The following is a 21,349-nucleotide window of genomic DNA, read 5'->3' as shown; positions in this document are numbered from 1 at the left end:
AATATATATAAAAAAACCAGCAGAAAACCCCAAACCAAGTGCAACACAAAGCTAGTAATAGAGCAGGATGTTGGAGAGGGGTCAAGCTAATGTAGAATTCATTCTCTTGACTCCAAAATGCATGCAGAACTCAGACTTACTTTCAAGATGTGATCTGCTGAAGATACAGTGTTTTTTCAAAGTGTTTTTTCAAACTATTTTTTAGCCATGGCTGTATCAATATACAATTAAGGTGGGCTGAAGGAAGATGTATTAGAGTAAACTGCTTGTTTTTGTCAAGTCATTGCCATAAAATTGTGTCCTTGCTTGAACCTGTGTCCTGCTCAGCTGACCCTGTTATTGCAGTCTGGATTAATTCAGACCCTGTGTCTTTCCTGCCAGCAAAAGCACTGTCACCATGGTTTCTCAAGAACAGTTTAATAATATTACATGCACTTGCTTGGCTGTCATGCTCCCGCTTTGTTAATTTCGGTACTTATTTCTTTGGAAGACTTACTTTTAAATTAGTCTCAATTGCAAGAATAGATAGTTTTTTGACATTAATTTGGTACAGGCATTTCAACCAAGTCATTTTTTAATCATAAGTCACTTCAAAAAGGCCATGTGAAAATTTTACTGTGCAGATGACAGGTATTATCCCTTTATTCCTATGTGATGGTAGAAGAATAGACAGTGTATTTGTAATAACAATCTGGTGTTCCCCACAGTGCAGCAAGCTATTTTATTAGCTACCTCCAGACAGCTTTATTAATTGGACTGTCCTTCAGACAGCCTTGGTGTTGAAGAATGTGTTCATAACACAGCTGAAAGTATAAATCATAACAGTACTTTTCAGTTTGTAACATTTATTTCCACTCACCTGCTGTCTTCCTTTGGGGCAGAACATGGGCTTGCATAATGCAGGACATATGTACCCTTATTGATCTCAGGATTATGGAGAGGTGCTGAACACTTTGCAGCCTCTTTGCCCACAGATATTTTGCACAACACAGAAGCAATACCCTGCAATCACAGTGAAATCTGTGGTCTGAGGTAGAGCATGACTTCTTAAAAAGTAGTGATTCTCTTCTCAGAAGTCATCCTTTAAATCTTCAAAGGTTTCTAGTGGTGAGGAACTACAAAGACTTTTTATATCACCTGAGAGATGGTTTATTCAACAATATAGCAGAATAAAATTATGATAGAACAGCACTTCACTGTAAATAATTCAATGAAATATTCCAGCCTTCATTTTAGGTAAATATATTTGACCAGCTGTAGGCTTAAAGCTGGAAGTGTTAAAAACAAGGTCTCTGTTTCAGGAACATCATTTCAAGCAAAAGAACTTTCTTTTCTTCTCACATAATGTTTACTCAGAAGATTCCCTGCCCATTCTTGATTTTATATGTATCAGTGCTCATAGTGCTGTTAGTTTATCCCAAGCTGTGTCTCCACTGACTCCATATGTGCGTCCACTGACCAAGGCCCTTCAAGTAAGGATAGTTTTATCACAGTGATAGTTTTATCCCATATCTCTAGGGCTCTTTGAGCAGCAAGAGCCATGTAAGCAGCTGGTTTATGTGGACCAATAGTTGTTCATTGTTTCTCAAAATGTCACTCTTATCAGTCATTAAAATAAGCTACTGGTGTTGCTGCCTGAACACAGCGCAGAGTTAAACCAGAAACCATCAAGGCTGGATACTGCCTACCTCAGAACTTTCAATGAGTTCTGGAGTAATTAAGGAAAACCAAGAAATATAAATCCAATGGTGCAGTGTCTAATTCAGAAAACCCATGAACCAAAATCTGCTGGAGGCTGGAAAGATAGCCGTTGATGGACTCGTTGGAGATATTCGTCTAGATGATGCAGTATAGCCTTTCTTATATGTAGGAGTGATAAATGTCCCTGTCAACCCAAACTGTTTATGTGGAGCAATTGGAGCTGAGAACCACTACTTCAAATGCAAGACACTCTGAATTAGTTCAGAAAAAGGTTCTAGTGAAAATTGAATGACATAGAGAAGTTAAATTCTAATTGCCAATTTTCTAACGTCTAGTCCTTTCTCTGGACTAAGCAATACTCTGTATAAGTATAGTTATTTTGCCCTCACAGTGTAATTATTCTACATACATGTTGATACATTAACATAACTTCTGGTGGCTGATCATGACCTGTGTATTTTCCAACCTATTTAGAGCGGTTGTTACTATTATTACAATATTTAATCAGTTAATATCTTAAACTAGCAGATTGCATAGTCAGTGGAGTAGTCTATGCTGTTCAATTGCAGCCAATAGCTGGAGAAAATGTTTGAAAAATAAGGAATTGCAGAGTTAAGAGGGAGATACTTAGCATTGAATTGTTAGCCTAATAAAATTATCCTCTAGCATTGCAGAACTTTATCATTTTACTTCACTCGCTTCAAAATTTCAGCATTGTTATGAGCCCTTCTTCTCAAATCAATATCTCACTGCAATGTCATAAACCTCTTTTATTTCCAGGATCAAATAATGTAGTCAGCTATATATATTTATAGAGACCTAATTTAAGAAACATATTGACAAAATCCAATGTGTATGCTGTGAACTCCATTGTAACAGGTCATTTGTCTCTATTCAATAACTTTAGCAGCATAGTAACCTCTATTTTATGTTGCTAGAGATAGTGGAGATATCAGAACTATGGTGAATCAGTGACAGGGGTATACTCACCCCACTCCAAAGTGGGGTTTGAGAGTTAGTAAAGCCTTTCCCTCAGAACTTTGATAAAATGCCTAGATCTGAAGAGGAGTTGAAAGTGAAAATGTCATTTGCCTCCACTTTCAAAAGGATTTTAACAATGTCTCAGGATATATTTGTGCACAAATTGTGATGTTATGTCTGGATGTGTGTGCAACTAGAGAGGTAAAAAACTGGTTTGATAATTGGGGCCAGAGAATAGTGGTTAATAATGCATACAATATCTCTCTGCCAGTAATGACCTGAACACTAATTTCTTCTGCAGAAAAGGGAATTTCTTTTTCTTTGTTGACTGTTATTGCAGTGCAAAAATGATACCTGACTTTAGTGAGATTTTTGAGAAAAAAATGCGTTGAAAATATTGCAGAATGGAAAATGCAATTGTAGAGCTACAACTGGATTCAGAAGATGATACATAAATTCTTTTCACTCAAGGCTTTCTGTGACTTTGTGCAAATTATTTAATTTCTTTGTACTCCCCTCATCTGTGGAAACTTAAGCCAAGCAACTTAATGACAGGGTAATGGTGGGCAGCTCGGCTTGGAAATAGATTAGGAACTGATCCTTCAAGCAGCTCTGCGGGCTGATCTGAGGGCAGCTTACTATTTGGAGCTACATGGGAGACGGATGTGCTGTAACTGATTTAGCAGAACCTGAAAGGGGAAATTGATGCAAGGCCTAATTTATCACTGCTGTTCCCTGTTCGGCTGTGACATGCATGAATTATTGTACAACGAACAGTAGAATATCCCTGTTATTCTACACATAATCTAGGTATAGAATGATGATTAGTAATACTTCAGTGTTTTGAATTGCCTTTAGATTAAAGAAAAAGTCGCAGTCGGTGGATATTAGTGGTCCAGGATGCAACCCAGTGGCAGCAGAAGCTCAGAGCCCTCAGCCCAGCAGACCTTCCCCTGCCCCGCAGACAGCGGCTCCCGAGGAGGAGCAGGAGAGCAGCACCAACAGCCAGAGGCGCAACCCGCGGAGGAGCGACCTCAAGAGATACTACACCATTGGTGAGTTTCCTTCCACAGGAAAGCCAAATGTGCTTTCTACTAAAGCAGGGGCTGTTCCTTCATTTGTGGTTTGTTTCTTTTGCTTAACAGCAGCTGGCCTCTAAGTTTACAAATGCTCACAGTGAGCAATAAGTTATCATATCTTAATGCTGATGTCAAATTGCTCCAAAGAATTAACCTGCTTTATTTACCTGAACTCTTTCCTGCTCCTTTTTTTTTTTTTTTTTCCATAAGAAGAACTATTGAAGAAGGCATAAAAGCAATTTTGAAAGGGATGCTTTAGAAAAAATGTAATTCTTACAGTGGATTGCACTGGAATTTCAGCAGAGATTGTTTAGAAGGTTCCTGATTAGGCAGGATTTCCAGTTTGGAGAGGGAAGAGGCATACTGAGTGTGAAGAATTTTTTATGGGGCCTATTCGTATCTTTTCCTGAATATTTTGGTTTTCTGAATTTTCATCTGGAATGTCAGCATCTGCATGACTCTTTAAAGCCATTTTAGGCACCCCAGAACATGCTTTGCAGCCTGCTTCCCCACAAATAATTTTGAGATTATGCTTCACTCCTTTTGGCAAGGTTGGAAGGGACCACAGTGGGTCATCTGATCTGATCTCCCTGCTAAAGCAGGCTCATCCCAGAGCACAAGGCACAAGATTTTGTCCACATGGCTCTTGAATATCTCCAGTGAGGGAGAATCCTCAACCTCTCTGGGCAGCCTGTTCTAGTGCATGGTCACCTGCACAGTAAAGAAGTTCTTTCTCATATTCAGATGGAACTTCCCATGCATCAATTTCTGCCCATTGCCTCTTGTCCTGTTGCTTGGCAATAGTTTGTGAACTGTTGAATTATTGCAGTATAATGTGATTGTTTCTTCTGCTCCAAGGGAACTATTAACATGTCTTTCACTTGTCTAAAAGATCAAGAAAAATGTGTTTCCTTAGACATCTTTCACTGTGTTATGTCTGATCCCTTGAAACTGGCTGTCATTGTAAGTTATGTTGCTTTTAAAGAAGGAAACTGCAATCTACCCATTTTAATAATGAAATCTTTATTTTAAGTGGTGAGTGACTGTATGTGTTTGCATTTTGTGATGCGTGAAAATTTTTCTCTGTGGTTAAATTTGACTCACTGCAATTTCTTTTGGGACTCTATATACAATCTTTATATTGTGAAGTCCAATCTATATGTGCTTTGAGTGATCACAGGCTCTGAGCCATGGTTGCTCAGGATGTAACCTCTGTGCTGAAGTAACAGAATGTTGTTTGTACATTTGAATAATTTCTGTGGATATTGTGCAGCACTTTTTTGACAGACTTGTTGACTGGAAAAGGCCTCTGAAGGTTGTATAGTCTTGTGTCCTGTTTAAAGCAGAATCTCAGCCAGCACCAGATAGAACAACCAAGGCTTTGTCTTGCTGAGTTTCGACAGTCTCCAGGGGTGGATGCTCCACTGCCTCTCTGCCTGTCAGGCTGGAACATGGACAGTGTGTCCACAGACAACAGCAGTTGTGGGCAACTTGCCCATAAACAGATGCTGGCATTAGTGAACAACAGTTGCAGACCCTAGGGAAGTATGAGGGGAACAGACCACAGAAAGTGGCCAAACTTGCATGTTTTTTCCAAATATCATCTTCTGTTATCTTTGTACAGAGTATTGGGAGAGTCCAGAGCCATCTGGACTGACCCAGGATGGGAGAGGTGCTGGTTTTCTGTTCTTATACACACAACCTTGTCTGTGGGACTTCTCTAAATCACAAAGATTAAGTTGCTAGAGCCAGTATTACTGCATAGTGCATTATGTCTGACTTTTGCTGACAGGCAAATTAAAGAGACAAGAGCTGCTCTGTACCTTCTCAAATGTTTGATGGCACATGTTCCTGATGACTGTGAAAATGAATGGTTTAATCTTGGACAGCACAGCACTGACACCAGATGAACATGTTTACTGCACTGACTGAGTTGCTCCAATATTGAGCAGGCTTTGGTACCTGAAAGAATAATTGTCTTCATAGAGGATATGTTAATTTATGACCTATATCACTCCCTTAACTTAAAATAAACTTTCTGTTACTTGTCTCAAAAATGACTTCTGATATATAAAATATAATCAAATCATTTGTTACTTTCTGAGGATGAATTTACTGACACACCTGTAACGGACCCTTACTCTAAAATAGAAAAACTCTTCAGATTCCTGTGGTGTTTTGTGTAAGATTGGCTGTTATATAGCATAAACGAGCACACTAGATCTGTGGCCAACTTAATACAATTACACAGAGGTTTACCTTGTTTTGCCCTTGTTTTCATGTTGTTCTGCTAAAAGCAACCTGTGTTCAAGATCAAGTAAATGGACTGAGAATATATGTTAGAAAAGTAATGCTCTCAGCTGACTTTTTTCTTTTATTTTTAAATTAGTATTCTGTTACTTTAACCTCAGAACAAATTGGCAAATGACAGTGTTTATGGCAGCGAGTAACTGAGCTTGAGCTAACAAGTGCCAAATGTGTTTTGTGTTACTCTCTTGCTCTTTAAGAATTTATTTTAAGTAATTATCATGATGTGTAAGGTACTTTATAGATGTGACAACTGAGTTCAAATACATAAAAAAGTATCACATCTATGTTTAGACTTGTGCATATAGACAGTTTGTGCTTTAAAATGGAACTGTCAGCATCACATTGCCCATTAAACTAAAACTTATTTCGGGGCCTAACAGGATTTGTTAATATCTGTCCATTTTATTCAGTAGCCATGCAACATATGATTATGTGTAAGAAACGTGTCACCAGTTTTACTTCATCAATTCATGGGAAGTATTAAAAATATCAAAGGTATTTTAAAAATATGTGGGTTTTTTGATTTGGCTCTGCAGAAAGCACTTCAGAGATCTTTCTATAAATCAGACTCTGTTTGCAGATCCAGAGATGTGAGCATTTACCTTGCACACATATGCCTTGCAGAAGAAGTTGTAGCAGCTTGTGTAGGCTTGCAGATACTGTGAGTAGGCACAGGCAATTGTCTGAGAGTTGGGTTTCTAAAGGCTCTCTAGCATCAGAATATTTTTAATTTTTTGATTGTGGCACCTTATGTGCACACAGATTTACCCAGACTTTCCAAAACTGATTGAGCAATGAGGAAGGAATGTCTGGTAATTCCAAGAGATTTTTAAAATTTCATCAGCGCACTGCTTCTACTTTAGATAGCTATAAACAAGTTACTTATTTTGCATTTCATCTTTCCCACGGACTACACTTCAGGTGCTTTCCAAACTTAGTGAGTCTAGTTGCACTTTTTAAAAGTGGGGGGAAAAGTAGGAAAGAAAGAGAAGAACTGATAGGAGTAGGCAATGGGGAACAAGTTGTATGCTTGGTTGGAATGAAGTAAAAAATGGAGAGTCAGTGAGGGGGATAAATAGCTCTTCCATATGGCAGGCTCAGCAGGCAGGAAGGCTCCAGCACCTCCAGTGCTGAACTGGTGTGAAGAAATTGAGTGGGAACCTCTAGATTAATAAGATGAGTGTAGGAAAAACAGTCTGTATGGTGGGTTGGATGAAGTTTTTTGGAGAACTCTAGAAACAGCACCCAAGACCCTTAAAAATAAAACCCTAAAATTAGACTTTTTAGATGCTTCGAGCACTTAAAAATCCAGGCCACTTATTTCTGAAGTGCTTTTTGTTCAGCAACTCCCTCAAAAGAAGGTGCCTGGGTCTTTAGCACTCTGAAAAACCGGCTGGAATACTAAACAATGGAGAATGATATGGGTAATCTGAATTCAAAGCAGGCTGTATCAGCTTAATCCCCTGTCCAACTAAAGAGTTACAGGCATTTGTAGGTGGCTGCATCTCAGCTGTGTTATTTGTAGGACCCAGCTGAAGGGTAGTGGGACTATTCTTCACAGCATGATGCCCCAGGATATGCTTTTAGCAATTTATTAAGGTGAATGAAGTAGTAAATGTCACCCTATAGAGACATGCATTTGAGGTGTATACTCAGCTGGGCAAGCCTGGTGTATCGTGCTTGGATACCTCTAAGAGGACATAGCCAGTGGACTGCCTACCTAATAACCCTGGTTTTGTAGATGTAAAAGGCCTTCTTTTGTTCTCTCTGCCATTAAAATAAAACTGCAGCACTGACATAGAGTAAATTCATGATTTAAAATAAGAAGGTTGTATAAAAATATTTTTCTGCTCAGGCAAAAGAAATTATGAAAAAGGGCAGAATTTCATACTAGAAAATGTTATAGTGCAGTATTGGTGGGGAGATAGGGAATGCAGGTTTTTTTGGTTTGCTTCTTTTTTTTCATTGTATCTTCTAATAAAAGCCTCAATGCAAGTGTTGCTGATCAGGCTCTTGCTAGCACAGCTCATTTCATTTAGAATAACCATCAACTGCCTCAGGAGACATCTTTTGTTGGCACAATGTCATCAGTGGAAGGTGTTGCTGCTACAACTACACACACTTAGTAGTTTAGACAGAATACCTAAGTATGTATATGTACATAACAGCATAGGGACACTTGGGAAATACTAATTGCCAAAGTTCCTTTCCCTACAGTGGTCCATTTTTTAAAAAAAGTTAATTTCATGTTCCACTTGTAAAAAAAAAAAAAAAAAGAGAAAAAAAAGAAAGAAGCCCTTTTCTCCTTCATTCTCTCTTGCAAATGAGGTCAGTAGAATTCTTAATAGAGAAAATATTTTCTGCTAGCTGAACCTTGCCACATTAGTACTCTGAATTAACTAATATAAAATCAGTGTGGAAGAGAAATTAAGCTTTTGGGAAAAGCAAATCTGAATAATTACATATTAATTGACTAAGTTTCCAAAACAATTGTCTAGTAGCTAATGCCAAAGTGATAACTGGGAAAAGACTGATGTTTATGTGAGTTCCTAATCTTGTTTGTAAGAGACAAAGTTTCAGTGAGTAGTTGCTTCAAATTTAGCTGGGATTAGTTTTTTTTAGGGATTAGTTTAGAATCACAGAATGGTTTGAGTTGAAAAGGACCTTAAAGTTCATCCAGTTCCAATTCCTTTGCCATAGGCAGAGACACCTTAGCACTAGACCAGGTTTCTAAAAGCCCCATCCAGCCTGGCCTTGAGTACTTCCAGGGATGGGATGTCCACACCTGCTCTGGGGTAATCTGTGCCAATGCCTCACCACCCTCACAGTAAAGAATTCTCTGTAGTATCTAAACGAAGCCTCTTTTAGTTTAAAGCCTTGTCCTATCGCTTCATGCCCATGCCAGAAGTCCCTCTCCATCCTTCTTGGACGCTCCCTTCTTGTAGGTACTGGGAAGTTGCTGTAAGATTTCCCTGGAACCTTTTCTTGTCCGGGCTGAACAACCCCAACTCTCCCAGCTTATCTCCACTCCAGGAGAAGTGCTCAAGCCCTGTGATCATTTTGGTGTCTCTCCTTTGGATTCGCTCCAGCAGGTCCCAGAGCTGGAAGCAACACTCAAGGAGGGGTCTCAGAGAGTGGAGTAGTGACAGAAGCACCTTTCTGGACCTTCTGGCCACACTGCTTGTGATGAGGCCCAGGACACATTTGGCTTTTGGGGCTGCCAGTGAACATTGCTGGGACATGTTGGGCTCCTTGTCAACCATTACCCCCAAGTCACTTCTAATAATTCGGTACTTCTAAATGTATTGTTGTGAAAAGAAGATGGATATTCCAAAGAATTTAATGAATAGAAATATAAGTTATAACCGGTTACAAGAATTATTAGAAATGCACAAAGCTGTATAAAATAGTATTTATAAACTGAGACTATATTAGAAATTATTTTATGGGGAAACCTAAAACATAATGTATCTTTCAAGTGATTAATAAATCCATTCTTCCTGTTATGAAAGGAAGAACTAAATGAAAAGTGATCAGCTACTACTTAGTAGATACAATTATACCTAACCTTTGGGGTATATGCTTTCCAGTGAGTCTGTTTAAGCTATGACTGTTGCAATGACTTGGAAACATAAATAAATATAATTTTGTTTAGATATGCAGTAGATTAATTTTCTTGCTGTTTGCATACATTCCAGTTTGCTTCCATAAAAATATTACTTTAAAATATGTCAGGAATATCTGTTTAAATGTGAATTCATACACATTTGTTACTAAATTTATGTAGCATCACAGAATCTGCCAATATAAAATTAATGTGTGGCATTAATATCAGTTCAAGTGGTGATTTCATATCTCAGAGATCTCTCACCCTGCTGGAGCTATTGGAGTTGCTGCGGGAGAGCTAGTCAGACATTACAGTGAATCTGCTACTGGACTCAAAACTGGAAAAGGACAACATTGATCCACCTGAAAATACAACCTTATTTACAATCAAGCTGAGAGTTTTATGGAGTTTACCTCATGGGACAACCCGCTATCAAGTCACTGTTTAAAAACAGAGTTAGGATGTTGCCTTTTACATTCTCCTCTAAAATAAGCATAAAATTTGTTTTAAAGACAGACATTGTGACTTGTTGTACTATTGTTTTCAGTGTGCAAACCTCTTCCTGCTCTGCAGGATATTATTTGGGATACTCTGGAAAGATATCATTCTTTTTAGAAGACATTATCTGATATTTGGTGTTTTTACTGTAGAGAGGTTTTCCTGCAAAGAATACTTCACTTTCTTTCCAAATAACATTCTTGTCATTTGGCCATTGAATATATTTGCTTCTACTCTCCTGCATAATTGAATGTGGTTCTTTTTTGCAGTGGCTCCCAAATTACTTTGGTTATTTGTTGCTGATGCTAGCAAAGCACATAACATGCATAGGTGTATTAGCTGTTAGATAAATGGTGGAGTTTGATGCAGTAGGTGCTGTAAATTTCAGCTTCATCCTCTCACTTTTAGAGGACAGGTGGGAGATGGAGCTTCCAGCTCTGCCTCAGAGCATCCAGATGCTGCTTGGACATGTTTGCAGAGTTTGACTTTGTCCCATTCACTCCACTTATAATTTCTTTATTGAACATTCAGTACTTTTTGAAAAGCATCATTTTGACTGCCTTCTTTAAATATGTTTTCAGAAACTTTTAGAGGAGAAGGAAGCTATTTTCCTAGCACCTCATTACCTGTTTGTGAGTGATAAGGAACGGGAAATAATTTGTGGAATGTGTGGATAATATGGAAAGTATCTCTCATAGCAACAGTAACTATGCAAAATCCTTACTCATTCAACCTTTCTGAAGATTTTTATTAGTGATTCAGATCACATAGCTACTCTGGATGGGCAAGCAAGCATTTATTCATGTCTTTGTTTTTCTCTTTTTTAGTATTTCAAACTTGGAGCCATTACAAGCCAGTTTTTATGTTGTATTCTTCTTTTGTCCTTTACAGATACTCTGCATATTCTTTGAATTTAAATTAGTTCTGAGCTATAGAGACAGCATCCACCAGAAAAGTGATGCTCATTAATATCCTTTCATCTCAGTATTTCCCTTTCCTTAGCATCTGGTTTTGGTTTTAATCATATAGAATGCTATCATATCATCTGCTGAGTCATTTTGGGCAAGAAATATTTCAGGATTTTCTAATTCTCTTGCTTTACGTCAGGATAAAGATGAAATCTTTTATAGTTCTGCAGACAAGCTACCCAGCTTGCAAGATCAGCTAATCATGTGTACTCTTGGGATACTAAAGTTTGAATCTCTAGGGGAAGAAAAAACAAAACCTGATCTCACCCATAAGCTCTCAGCTCCAAGAGGTTGCATCATCCTCAGTCTCTCTCTCATTGGAACTTTCTGCAGCAGAGAAAAATGACAGAAAAAAAAGGACCTTATTTCTAACATGGTGTGCCTTGAGCACCAGTCTTTTGAGTGCTGGGAAATAGCAAAGCCTTCCTCCTAGCAGTGCAAGAACAAAGAGGGAAAATACTGATTCAGTGCTGAAATAGCTGGGTGGTTTAGTGATAGCAGAGGCAGATAAGACTGAGGCTTTTGAATCTGGAGACATAGTTCTGAAAGAACAATTATTACTGGTAGTGGAAAAGGGCTAAGTCAGTGATTCTGAGAAAAATCTTGATCCACAGGAGGTGATGAGACCCATTGGAATACATAGTAAGGATGCTGAAGGAACTGCTGAAGTCACTGTGAGGTTCTCATTGTTGAAAGGTTATGGAGATCATGGGAGGCCCATGATGTGTTGGAAAAGGCAAATGCTAGACCCCTTTTCAAAAAGGGCCAGAAGGATTTTCCAGGGCTGTTCATCTTCACTTTCAATGGTCATCACCTTCCATAGGCTGTTCATCTTCACTTTCAATGGTCATCACCTTCCATAGGCTGTTCATCTTCACTTTCAATGGTCATCACCTTCCAGAGCAGCCCTGTGTCCATGTTGGGGCACTGTGGCCTAGGTGGTTGGAATCCTGCCTGGCTGGAAAACACTCTGAAGACAGCAGTCACCAAGGCCATCAGGTGCCTTGTGAGGAACAGCTGAGGGAGCTGGAGAAGGGACACGTTGAGGGGCACCTTACAGCAGCCTGTTGCTGTCTGCAAGGAGGCTGCCAATGAGATATCTGTAGTCTGCTCTTTGCTGTGGTGCAAGGCAGGACAATGGCACACAGCCAGCCTAGAGATTGAAATATAAGAGGTTTAGGCGTAATGTAAGGAAAAACATTTTTTTCCTCAGTGCAAGAGAATGTACAAAGAGGTTGTGCTGCTTTTAAGACCCAACAACTCCACTTTCCATAAGTACAGGAGTACAGGGAATGTTAGCACACCAAGGCACCTGTTGTGATTATTCATATTTTATTCATTCTGAAATCAAGTGTAATTTTTTCAGACAGCTCAATAATTCTATATAGCTAAAAATTTGCTAAAATTGATTATAAAAATTTGTTGTATTTTATAGTTAAAATAAAGTTTAAGGTAGCTGAATTTTTCTGATTCTCCACTCTCAGAAAAAAAAAAAAAAAAAAGGAATGTTTAAAAGGTCTTAAAATACCTTGGCTCTTGGTCCAAGGGGAGTGTGATATTTCTGATTTAGTGATTGCTTCAGTTCTCTGTATATATATATCATGAAAGCTATGATTTTGGGGCATTAATCAGAAACTCAACTTTATTGATGTTGTCAAATGTCCTCATATGTTTCTTATTTGTTTCCTTAAACTTTCTTTAAATTCATAAAAAGCCCTTCTGAGATGAGGGGTGTGGGGGTAGAAAAAGATATTATGGAAAGGATCAAACCACAAATACTGCTGGTGACCTGTTTGCAGAGTGACTTCCTGACCCTTAGAAGCTGAAACTGAGGTGGTGAATGAGGCCATTGAGTTTCCTTGCATACTGCATATATCTGAGCATGAAACTAAGATCAAAATCTGGACTTATTCATTGTAGAATAACTACACTGAAACCAAAGTCAGTATGGAATAAAGTGATCAAATCCATCTGTGCAGGGACACTGATCCTGAGGCACAACCCACCTCAGTCTCCACCACCTGAGATGATGGGGTGGGACCATCTCCCTCCTGTTCAAGGAGGTTGTTTTCCTGTGAGAATGATCCAATTCAAAGATGTAATTCAAGCCATTTATACTGTGCCAGAACAGACCTTACCCATTACCTAATATTTCTGGATCCTTAACATGAGGGGTTATCCAATACCTTGAAGCCTGCACTGAGCTTCAGTCATTTTATTTCTTCCTTTTAAACAGATTTTTACCCTTTCCTATATTCATGTTTTCTGATTTTTTATCATATTATTTTGCTAGATGTTGCTTGATAAATATTGCTAGATAAAGATTTTGCTAGATAAATAAGAGTCAGATTATCAGGAGACAGGTCTTCTGAGTTAGGATCACCCCCAGAACAGCTTGCTGTGAAGGTCCTTTTGTATTTTAGCAAAGTGGCTTGTTGTTTTGCTTCTTTCCCTCAAAAACATTATGGGAACTGAGTGTTGTCACTAAACCCTGATTTTTATCTTGAACCAAGAAAAACAGTTAGATTTTATCATGGAGTTATTGTATTGTTGAACATCCCACAATTACAGAGCATTAGTATGCACATAGCAGTATGCAAAGACTTTACAAGCATAAAATATTCAACATGTACAAAAATGCTTTTTATAAATTTAGATACTAATTGGCCAGATACATTCATGAAAACTAAACAGTGGCAGCAGCCTGCTATGTTTCCAATGAATCTCATTAATTAATATGCTTGAGGGATTCTTTTGTTCTTTTAATTTGTAGAAGATAGAATGACAGACTGTTTCCTCTGCCAGAGGAAATGTGACAAGCATGACCTGTTCTAAGGGTTGTTGACTTGCAGTTTCTCAGGCACTTTTGCCATACGTTTATTTAGGAACCTGTGTGACCACTTGGGTATGGAATTAGGTGCTTTTGTCATCTATCTACAGTTTGAATTATGTTTTTCTCTTTACACTTGTATGTAAAACAGTGCTGAGGTTGGCTCTTTGATAGTTTGCCAAGTTTCTGATGTTCTTGCTCTGAATAAATCTCAGAGAAAATATCTCCTTCCTACAGTCATTTTTAAAAACATAAATGTACTAGGAAATAAAATTATGATTTGAGAAATTTGCTTAAATTCTGTCTACAAACTAGATGACATGTTCTATTTAAAACCAAAAAATTCTCATTTTAATAAAACATGAGACACTGATTGTTCACAGGTCAAGACTTCCCCACATAGCTGCTAATGTTAGCATCAGTTAGGTACTGAAATCTGCTGGGATCTTGGAGAGAAAGCATCACCAGTGTGAACCCTGAGAAAATGCTGAATTACACCACTGCTGACTCTCAGCTGTCTAGTGGTTTGGCCCAAACTCAGCTCCAGTAGTAAAAGATAAATCCCTGTGGGATTACAACTACATAATGCACAGTTGAGTTGATTTTGATATTTTTAGTTAGAGTAGCACGCCTTTGTCATGTTATGTGACACTGATCTAAATCTGCACTGATTTCTTGTGATTTTTTTAATCAATATTAAATGCACGCATTTCAAACCTGTCAGATAGAAGATAATATGCCAAATGAAAAACATAAAACTTATTTCTTATTCAATGTTTGCTGGAAAACATACCAAGCCCAAGCAGTTTATCCTTCCTTAAACAACACATTTTCTCTGCTAGGTTTACTAGTGGGACTGTAATTCATCACAAGTGAAAAATACGAGAGTAAAGATAGATAATTTGAGAAGTAAAGGGCTCACCTTGAACCCTACAGCAGGCTCTTCCAAGAGAGCAGAATTTATTTTTCCCTGACAAGGTGGTTCTGAAGGATTTCTTTTTTGAATGAGAATATAACCAAGTGGAATAGTGTAGGCTTAGGAACACCATGTCATTGTTACATGTGATTGTAAATAACCTGCCAGAAAACACTTTCTCCAAAAAAGCCCCATTAACAAAGATGGATTGGGTTCAACTCAGTGTCTCAGTGTTCATTGAATGAGGTTCAATGTATTTGTATTTGATGGTCTTTTAAAAGACACATCTCTTTCACTGCTTTACCACCATATTTGCCATCAAATTGATTTTCCTATTTCATCTACCAGAGACAGAAAAAGCATAACTTCATTTGCTTTTAGATAGTTGGCAAACTTGTTCTTCAGAACAATAAATATTTTTCTCTACTCTGCTAAGAACAAGATGCTGCAAGTCCTTTTGACTGATTTAATTTTTGTATTTTTCAAGAGGGAGAATGTGCTAAGTGACAGTTAAGGACAACTTGAAAAAAGGATACTTTATTTTTTACACATGAATAGTGAAGCTCTCTTGCACTGAGAAAGAAAAAAAGCTCTTTATTACAACTACAGTCTAAATTACTTAACAAAGAAAGGCTAAAAGATGCTTTCTTTCTTAGAGTTGAAATAAATATGTCTGAGGGATGTTTATTCATCTGAATAAACCCTGAGTTATTAAACTCTGCTTGGGTAAAGAAAGAGATTGCAGGGAAAGGTATTGGAGTCAAGGAATGGCAGCCCCACAGATATGAAGAGTAGAGTGTCAGTGAAACACCAATACAAGAAGAGGGCAGCACAAGGCCAGGTGTGCAAGTAAGTGAGTGTGGAGCCCAAGCAATGAAGAGGAGCAGAGCTATCAAAAATATTTACTTGATAAAAACACAAGTAGAGATACAGAACGTCAGAAAAGCCCCGTCTCATACCATAATCCAGTGTTCTGTTAATTAACCAGCCTTCTCAGATCCTTGTTCTGCTGACAACACTTCTGCTGACAACAACATTTGGTATTAAGACATTTTTAATTTTAAAGGACAGGGAGAGAATTTCTAGGTAATTTACCTTATTAGGAAAAAGTTGGAAATTTCAGTTCTAGTATACTGATAATGTCAGTTATATTTTTGTGAGGGAGAAAAGGTGGGAACATTTAGTCTGTTTTAGGTACCCACTTGTGACAGCGGTTCCAGGGGACTTTGGATGAGGGAAGAGATGAAAATGTTGGCTCCATGTTCAGAAGGCTTGATTTATTATTTTATGATATATATATATTTTACATTGTAACTGTACTGAAAAGAATAGAAGAAAAAGGTTCATCTCAGAAGGCTAGCTAAGCTAAGAATAGAAAGGAATGAAAAACAAAGATCTGTGTCTCTGACAGAGAGAGAGCCAGCTCTGCCGTGAGCGGTCACTAGTTCCAAACACCCACCCGAAACCAATCACGGATCCACCTGTTGCATTCCACAGCAGCAGATAACCATTGTTTACATTTTGTTGCTGAGGCCTCAGCTTCTCAGAAGGGAAAAAATCCTAAGAAAGGATTTTCACAAAAGGATGTCTACGACACCCACTGCCTTGCAGACTTACACTTCCCCTTTCCTACTGTCAGGATGACTTACATGTGAATAGGATGCAAAAATAGAGGGGGAAAACCTAAATATAATTTGATTTTTAGTTGTTAGGGACTTGAGTGCGATCATGTTTTTCTAACCAATACACATCATATGTATGAATGCAAAATTATGTATAGTGCTATCTAACCTCATACGCTGAAGAGATATCTCTTGCTTATTAGCACAACTGATGTTTCAGTTTTGAATGTTCATCAGTTGCCTGTAAATTAGGATACTATCTGGAAGATGCATATTTGGTTGGTTTGATTTGGGGTTTCTTAGCACAATGTATTCTCTCTTTGTTAAAGGAAGCAGTTAAAAATATAATCTCTACAACCTGGACAGACTTCAATATTTGCAACTATTCTTATTTTCTGGGGGTTATATTACATGACCTTCATATTTATCTGCTCAGTGAAACAAGTTCCCTTAAAAACATCTGCAGTAATACAACAGCTTTCTTCTGGATTTTTTCCCTCTGAAATCTCCTAGGCCTTCAGTTAGCTTGCTAGTGTCTTGCTTATGGAAGAAGTATCAGAAATATGAAATTTACTTGCAAATTATCATTATCGATATCAACACCAGCCTTGAGATGGAGTTTAGATATGTGTTCTTCCCAAATGTCAATGCCCGTTTTGGGAGATCAGCTGTATTTTGACGTCCAAAACAAAACCCAGTGTCCAGGTCAGCTGGCTCCCCCCATCCCAAAGCTTCCTGGGAGGTCCTGGGTACCCCCGGGGTAAACGGAGCACTCCCAGAGCCCAGTGCTAAAAACAGAGATGTTGGAGTCTGTATAACAGTGCCACCAGGTGATGGCATAAAATGTAGGGTTTGTTGCTACAGGAATTTAGTGCAACAATTATTTGCAGGTCAGCTCTGTTGTAAAGCATCATTTTCCTCCCAAGGCTAGTGTTTGGAAATCTTCAGACAAACGAACAGATTTCTGCTCTAAGTTACATCATAAATACAATGCCTGTGTCTGGGGACATTTATTGATCTTTTTGGGAAGAAGGGAGGAGGAGAGGAGGAACAGATTGCTTTTGTGGTTCTTTGCAATTTTTCTGGGTATCAGGAGGCATGTTTTGGTTATGGCAGAAGGATCCATCTCTTTGAACTTGCCTACTTCTAAAAAGCACAGATGAAAGAAGAATCAGGACAGTGTTCTAACAAATGTTATTTTTGTGACACCCAAAGGCAGGCAGGATAATTGTTTTAATTGTTACAATGGCAGTTTGAATTTAGGTTATTCATAGAATGATAGAATGTTAAGAGTTGAAAAGGACCTTAAAGATCATCTAGGCCCAACTCTCACCTCCCACCACTGAGGTTGCTCAAGACAACCCCAAATCTGCCAGGAATGAGGCATCCACAACCTCCCTGGGCAACCTATTTCAGTACTTCACCACCCTCACAATTTCTTCCTAATATCTAAATTTCCCCTCTTTCAATTTGTACCTGTTGCTCCTTGTCCCATCACTTTAGTTCCTGATGAAGAATTTAGTTCCCTCTCCAGCTCACCTGTAAGCCTTCTTCAGGTACTGGAAGGTGCTCTGAGGTCTCCTTGCAACCTTCTTTTCTCCAGGTTAAGCAATCCCAGCTTTCCCAGGCTGCCATCTTCAAGGCCCAACTTGCTCCAACACTTCCCTCTTATGTTGGGAACACCAGAACTGTATGCAGCACACCAGGTGTGGTCTCACAAGAGCAGAGGGGCAGAATCACCCCCTTTGACTTGCTGGCCATGCTCCTTTTGATGCAGCCCAGGATTTTGTTGGCATTTTGGGCTATGAGGCCATACTGCCAGCTCACATTGAGGTTTCCATCCCTCATCACCCCCGAGTCTTTCTTCATAGGGATTGGGATTGCTGTGACCCTGGTATAGAACTTTGCTCTTCACTTTGTGGAACTTCATGAGGTTTGCACAGCCTCACCTCTAAAGCCTGTCCAGGTCTCTCTGTGTGGCATCCCTTCCTTCAGTGTGCTGACCACACCACACAGCTTGGTGCCACCAGCAGATCCATGCTGTCCGCACAGATGTTGAACAGTTCAGCATCGATTAATGATATTTGAGGGCAGATTTGATTCATGTGTGATATCTGTGATGATCCTGCTAGAGTAATTTATGCAGAGAAGTGCCTAGGAATGTGATTCTATCTTAGTGGGGAAATTCATATCAGCTAAAGAAGGCATTTGCAACTCTGAGGAGCTTTACAGACAACTAGTGTCAGTTGCTTGTTAACACTGCAGGCATATTAGCACAATAAACCTGTTCTCATGCAGCCTACCATCACAGCAAGAGAAAATTGAATAAACAGAGTCCCTTGCAGTATATTCAGGAAGCACTGATCAAAGTAATGCAGAATGATTAAGGATTTGAAATAATTTATTCTTTAGCTGTATTCAAGTTTGTTAATAAAAACAGCATCTTAGGTTAAAGTGTAATCAGATCTCATTGCTTGAAGCGAGCTGCCCCCAAAGCATATCCCACTCAGGGAAATGCTAGAAGTTGCTAAGTTAATGTATGGTGGGGGAACCATTTGCCAGTTTAATACTTGTATTCATTCCCTCTACCAGAGCTTGTTTTGTCCTGGGGTGCAAGGATATAGAAGAAACATAAATATGTCCCACTCTTGGAAATTACTTTTCTTGCTTAGGTGAGGGAGGGAAGATGATGTTTGCCCCTCCTTCCCTCCCTCCCTCTTTGAAATCACAGCAAAGAGATAATGCAGAATTAGGGTGTCTTGAGGTTTATGAGAGCCCTTACCTTACATGCCATCATGCCATTCTGATATTTTCTGTGATTTTGGAGTGAATCCTTCTCCACTTGAAGAAGCAGGGTTATATATAAAATAAGTACATCATAAAACTTCTTTTAGTAAAAAAAATCTTAGTAGAAGGGTGCTTTGAAGACAGCTGGAATATTTATTTGCTGGTGGGTAGAGGGTTTAAATGCACTTTTTTCTTGTTGTATTTAAGTGACCTATAAAGAGAATGGTTTTGGTCAGTTTAGCCTGTAATTCAACAAACTGTTGTAATACTGCTGCCATCAATACTACAGGAACAGGTTCAGCCCAAACTATTCGATGCAGATGATTTCTGTTCATCACATTTTTTTTATCCTGGGTTTTGTTTCACTGATGCCAGCAGAATCAAGCAATTTGCCACCACCTTTCTGAGCAGAACCCCACCAAAAAGGCTGTTGAAATCAGAGAGATTAATTAGTTTCTTAAGAAATCAAGAGTCTTTCTTCCAGTTATGTAATGCTCTAAATTTTGTATTGAAGTATATACAAATTCCTGTTCAAGTGAACTGAACTGCTCCCATGGAATTCAAATTCAGTCACTGTTACTGTGGGCTAAATTAAATGGGTAGCTCTCCTCTGTTTTATGAGTGCTGATCCTCTTTGTTTTCATATGCTGACAGTACCAGCAGGTAAATTAGTTTCTTTGCAAGGCAGATTATTTGCTCTGCTGTCTTATAACATTCCTTGTTCCTGATTCCAGCTCATATTTCTGGCCTGTGAACAACTCTACAAATATGTGAGGGCAGGCTGTCCTAACCATACAAGTGAAATTTCCTGGTGAAGAGTAGTGCTGGCAGATGATAGTTTGCATCAACTGGAAGTCCTAGCAGAAGTCACCAGAATTGGAAGAAATTTCAACAGATTCGGGGGTTGCAGACATGCTCTGAATACAGATCACATTAGTTTCTTCATAATAAATTATGTATGGAAACAGTCAAGTTATTAGTGTTTCTTAATGGCTAGTGATTTAGGAGTTTTTCAAATGCAGCTGATATTTATATGCTGCCATCATTTGGAGGGAAGAGAGGTTAGAGCATTGCTCATCCCACAGGGAAATTAGCTGTTACCCAGTTAACCACTTCAAAGCATCAATGCCTACAAATCTGATTATCCAATGAAATTAAATGCCTTCCATTTAGCTCTGTAAAATTTATGAATTCAGATAATTTAAAAACAACAAGCAATCTTCACAAAAATTTGGGGCAGAGGCAAAAATGTACAATTCTTTACATACAATATAAATATGATCTGCCCTACTATGATCAGGGGTGAATCCTAGATGAAGGTATGAATCTGCACAAACTGTCAGTGTTCATAAAGTTGACTCTGAGTTTGCTTCATCAAAGCTTTAAGCAGAGTGTGCCCATCGTTTCTGCACAATGCCATTCAGGAGGCTGTAGGGAGTAATGGAGAAATTGGCTTCACCTGCCTAAAGGCGATGTGTTAGGAATTACAGTGATTCTAATACAAGTATGGAATTATATTGGCAGCAAAATGAGTCTGGCAGCTTCTTCCCTTCCAGGCAGGATGTGTGTGTGCACAGTGCATTGCCCAAGCAGAGCGCTGCGTAGGACAAAAGTTGTTTGTTTGTTCCCCCACTTACTGTCACAACAGACTTGCACCAAAAGTAGAACTGTAAATTACCCCCACTGAATTCACAGCTTCCACCCAAGAACTGGAATTCCTTCTAAACTTGAATGGCTAACTTAATTGGAAATATTTAATTCAGCTTTCTTCAACTATTTACCACTGTCGAGCCTGAATGGTGTCCACATCTGCTGTCCACATTTGTACCCTACATGATGATGTTTTTTAAAAAATGGGTGCTTTTTAGTAATTGTTTAGTTTGTGTGTTGTTTTTTTCTTTGAAACAGCTGAACAACACTCAGGAAAGAATTCAGTGAAACTACTTTGCAGGATTGAAGCTAACTAGGAAAGGAGCCTTTTTTGCTGTTTGCAGAGCTAATATGTCGCCTTCTTGGAGACCACTCGCCTCTTTTCAAACAAAAACATGCA

The 21,349-nt window shown here is 38.7% G+C and overlaps 1 protein-coding gene across 11 annotated transcripts in view; it reads left to right on the top strand.

The window, feature by feature from the left end:
- OXR1 (oxidation resistance 1) overlaps positions 1–21,349 on the top strand; it is a 346,510-nt gene that overhangs the window by 213,169 nt on the left and 111,992 nt on the right. For all 11 annotated transcript variants that reach the window (XM_063171039.1, XM_063171034.1, XM_063171029.1 and 8 more), the window contains one exon: positions 3,541–3,737. In XM_063171039.1, the coding sequence (XP_063027109.1) occupies positions 3,541–3,737 (197 nt within the window). The remainder of the gene's footprint in view (positions 1–3,540; positions 3,738–21,349) is intronic.

Source organism: Melospiza melodia, chromosome 1 (genome assembly GCF_035770615.1).
Source record: "Melospiza melodia melodia isolate bMelMel2 chromosome 1, bMelMel2.pri, whole genome shotgun sequence".
NCBI classification, from domain to species: domain Eukaryota; kingdom Metazoa; phylum Chordata; class Aves; order Passeriformes; family Passerellidae; genus Melospiza; species Melospiza melodia.
Note: the sequence above shows the minus strand (reverse complement) of the source record. Positions and strands in the feature narration are given on the sequence as shown.